Genomic DNA, 4,160 nt, shown 5'->3' with positions numbered 1-4,160 from the left:
GGGGTGAGCCGTGCCCCGGGTGAGCCGTGCCCCGGGGTGAGCCCCTGCCCTTTGCAGGTACGAGCTGCCCGCTCCCTCCTCCGGCCAGAAGAACGACATCACGGCGTGGCAGGAGTGTGTGAACAATTCCATGGCACAGCTGGAGCACCAGGCCGTGCGCATCGAGAACCTGGAGCTCATGTCCCAGCACGGCTGCAACGCCTGGAAGGTGTACAATGAGTAAGGCCTCAGCTGCTCTGCTGAGCAACAAGTTGTGTGGTGAATTTCTGTGTATTTATTGGGTGTAAATCCAGTGGGGGTCTTTAGAATGTAGTCTGGAATAGATGAACCCCTGTAAGAGAAAGAAGAGGCTGATCTCAAAGCTGTCTCTATGACCAAGAAAGAGCGTGTGTTTTAATATATCCCTGTCTTGAATGTGGTGGGTTATTGTTGGTGGTAGTGGGTGGTAATTAAGGCCAGTGATAGTCTGTGGAGGAATAACTCAGTAGTAGAAATGAAGATGAGTTACTACAGATCCTGGGCTTAGCGTGGAGCTGAAATAAAGCTGCTGCAAAAGCCAAGAAGAGGTTGTAGAGTGTGGCTGCAGGAAGCACTGGGGCTATTTCAGACTGAAAATTTTGATGCCCACTTTTGAGAAGGGTTGGCTGAGCCTTAGATAAAAGAGTAGGCCAAAGGAATTCCAAACTGAGAGAAGGCAGAGGGTTCCTGAGCTCAGGAGAAGGGAAGCAGGTAAAGGATCTGCTGGCTGGGCCAAGGTGCTGCAGGGACTTGTTGGATCCTTAACTCTGGGAAGTTAAATGTCAGGTGAAATAGGGCTGGTTTACCATTTGTGTGTTTTTGATGCTTTGCTTGCATTCTGTCATTAGGCACTTGGTTCATATGATAGAACAAGCCCAGAAAGAGCTTCAGAAATTGAGGTGGGTCATTCTTACTTACATTTTTGTACTGAAATTGGAAGTGAACCTTTCTCTCCCCTCCATGCTATACAGAGGAAGGTGTATGTGCTGGCTGCTGCCATGGTCACAAGGAAAAAGACCCAGTAAAAACAATAAAGAAATGTGACCCTGCTCTCCCTAAACAGTTACATTCATCATGTCTGTTCTACTCAAAATTCTGTGTTTGGTTTGTTTGAATCTCTGCTCTGGATTTGTGGAATCCTCCCTGAAGTTACCAGTAGTAAAATTTCATTTTACTACTGATAATTTAATGTGCAGTCTCTGTAAGAACATCTTCCCTGATGTTGGGTTTGACCTTTTATTTATCTCAGGGTTCTCTGTCAACCCTGTACTGAGATTTGTCCATCTGGATGTTGTCATTACAGTCCTGGCTGTACACAAATATTTTCTGGCAGTACTTCTAGGAATTGAGTGTACTTGGAAATTAGCAACAGGTACTGCAGATGCCAAAGAAATGAGGAAATAAAAATACATCTTTTTCTCCCCAGGAAAAACATTCAAGACCTGAACTGGCAGAGGAAGAACATGCAGCTCACAGCTGGGGCTAAGCTGAGAGAGATGGAATCCACGTGAGTATTGACATTTTTCTGTTAACCCTTCCACAGTTTCTCCATTGCTTGAAATTCACTTGAAATTCTTCTTCCAGTTGAAATTCAGTGATGCTTTGGTGCTGCTGTAGGATACTGTTGCTTTGCAGGAAGTGTTTTAAAGTATTTGTAGTTTGCCTCAATATTATAATTACTGAGGTTGAGTGAATCAACAAGTGGGAAGAGGGTATATTTATTAGCTGCTTCAAATTTCCTAAATTGTCTTAAACTCTTCTTTATCTCAATATTGGCAGTTGGTGGATGAGTCTAGTAATGATTTTTTTTGTGTTTTCAGGTTTAACAGAATTAAAAATTACTCATTGCCACTTTGGTTGTTCCAATGACCATTGATGTCAGCTAAGGATTATCATGTGTTAGGAAGAATACTGCTTTATTTGGTGTTTCTGCTTGCTTTGGAGCAATGGTTGTCTTTGATTTTTAACCAGAGGACTATTACATAACACCTAAAGGCTTTTTTTATTTCCTTTTCCCTTCCAGGTGGGTCTCTCTTGTCAGTAAAAATTATGAGATTGAACGAACCATTGTGCAGCTGGAAAATGAAATTTCACAAATCAAGCAGCAACATGGGGAAGCAAACAAGGAGAATATCCAGCAAGACTTCCAGTGAATTAATCCTGACTTGTCTTAGTGCTGCATGTGTTAAAAACTGCAAACCAGACACCTTGGAGATGCTGTGTCTGTAGACACCTCTAGCTGCAGTTGTGTGAGGTGGTAAAAGGGTATTTCCATCCTTTCTTTTCCTTGTTTTAAATTCTAGGAGGAGGTAGGGTGGACTCTAGACATCCTGTTTAAATGTATCACAGCCACCACTAAATGTACTGTGAATTGTTTCACTTTTTATACACTTAAAGCAGGAGCTCGTGTTGTTGTGTTTTCCCCTACATCTTTAATAAATCCTGTTTTGCTATTTCTCTGGTTTCTGCTTCATGTCCAAAGCCCAGAGCTGTGGAGAAGGTGGCTGGGCCAGGTGGACCCTGAGAATCCCCTGCAGGGGAACTAGGGGGAACCTGGAATTTGGGGTGGGGAAGTCTCTCTGCAGCACTGGGGCCGTGCAGTGCCCACAGAGGAGACTCCAGTGCCACTGTCACTGCAGCAGGCCCCAGCTGGGTAATAATTAGCATTGACTCCATGATTAAAAGAAGGCTGATCAATCTCTTTATTATATCATATAATTATTAAGAAACCCATTGCTTTTATAGACAGATAATATACAAATATAATATACAAATATATATTTACAATACAGGTTGACCTAATTGGTCCTCCTGTCCAAACACCATCACCATTGGCTAATTAGGAAACCACCCTTTGGTAAATAAATCTCAGATGTTCACAATACCAGGTGCAGTAAGTGAAGATAAGAATTGTTTCTCATTCTTTTCTCTGATCCCCTCACAGCCTTCCCCAGAAAGGCCTGGGAAAGTTGTGTGTTGCTCTCTGTGGCCAGAGAGCTGCTGCCACGTGCCACCTCCTGCCCTGTTCCTCATCCCAGGGCATAATTCCTGATCTTCCTGCTTGCACTGCCCTGTTCCCTGTCCCCATCTCTGACTCCCATCCCAGTGCACTGCTCTGTGTCCCAGTGCCCTTTTCCCTATGCTGGTGTGCCATTCCCCATCCTGCTGCTCTGTTCTCCGTCCTAGTGGGATATGCCCAATCCACGTCTGCTATTTCCTGTCCTGGTGCCCTGTTCTCCATCCTGGTCCGTTATCCCCCATCCCAGTGCCCTGTACCCCTTCCCCATGAGTATTCCCCATCCCAGGTCTGCTATTTCCTGTTCCTGGTGCCCTGTTCTCCATCCTGGTCCATTATTCCCCATCCTGTTCCATCATCCCCATCCCAGTGCATTATTCCCCATCCTGGTGTCCTATTCCCCTTCCCCATGGGTGTTTTGCATCCCAGTGCTTTGTTCCCTATCCCAATGGGTTATTCCCTGTCCTGGTGCCTCATTCCCCCACCCCAGTGCATTATTCCCGGTGGGTTATTCCCCTTCCTGGGACGTTATTCCCCTTCCCGGTGGGTTATTCCCCATCCCAATGGGTATTCCCCATGCTGATGGATATTCCCCGTCCTCACGGGTTATTCCTGGGGCATTATTCCCCCTCCCAATGGGTATTCCCCACCCCGGTGGGTATTCCCCATCTTCACGCGTTATTCCCCGTCCCCTGTGGGTTATTCCCCTCCCCCGTGGGTTATTTCCCAGCCTGTGTGTGTCATTTTCCGTCCGGCAGGGTTATTCCCCACCTCGGTGTGGTATTCCCCCTCCCGATGAGGCATTCCGCAGCCCAGTGCGTTATTCCCCAGCCTGGTGCGGTGTTCTCGGCGCGGTATTCCCCAGCCCAGTGCGTTATTCCCCGCCCAGTGTGCTAATCCCGGTGTGGTATTCCCTATTGCCAGTGCCCTGTTCCCTATTCCCGGTACGTTATTCTCTATTCCCGGTGCCCTGTTCCTTATTCCCGGTGCGTTATTCCCTATTCCCGGTGATCCGTTCCCGGGGGCGTTCCCGAAGGGGCGTGGCCACGCCCCTGCCGCCGCCATCACCCAATAGGCTCTCGTTCCTGGGCCCAGAGCCCCGCCTCCCCATGACGTCACACTCCGC

General features: G+C 47.3%; 2 protein-coding genes across 2 annotated transcripts in view; both read left to right on the top strand.

Moving 5' to 3' along the window:
* The first annotated feature begins 40 nt into the window (after positions 1-40).
* On the top strand, positions 41-2,473 carry BCAS2 (BCAS2 pre-mRNA processing factor). Its single transcript, XM_005428101.2, has 4 exons — positions 41-219; positions 867-917; positions 1,445-1,525; positions 2,042-2,473. The coding sequence occupies exons 1-4, from the start codon at positions 131-133 to the stop codon at positions 2,169-2,171; spliced, it is 351 nt and encodes a 116-aa protein (XP_005428158.2). The 5' UTR covers positions 41-130; the 3' UTR covers positions 2,172-2,473.
* Positions 2,474-3,482: 1,009 nt separating this feature from the next.
* TRIM33 (tripartite motif containing 33) overlaps positions 3,483-4,160 on the top strand; it is a 43,033-nt gene continuing 42,355 nt past the window's right edge. Inside the window, exon 1 of the mRNA XM_031062894.1 lies at positions 3,483-3,537. Within this exon, the coding sequence (XP_030918754.1) occupies positions 3,483-3,537 (55 nt within the window). The remainder of the gene's footprint in view (positions 3,538-4,160) is intronic.

This window comes from Geospiza fortis, unplaced genomic scaffold (assembly GCF_000277835.1).
Source record: "Geospiza fortis unplaced genomic scaffold, GeoFor_1.0 scaffold391, whole genome shotgun sequence".
Lineage (NCBI taxonomy): Eukaryota > Metazoa > Chordata > Aves > Passeriformes > Thraupidae > Geospiza > Geospiza fortis.
This window is presented reverse-complemented; position numbering and strand designations above follow the sequence as displayed.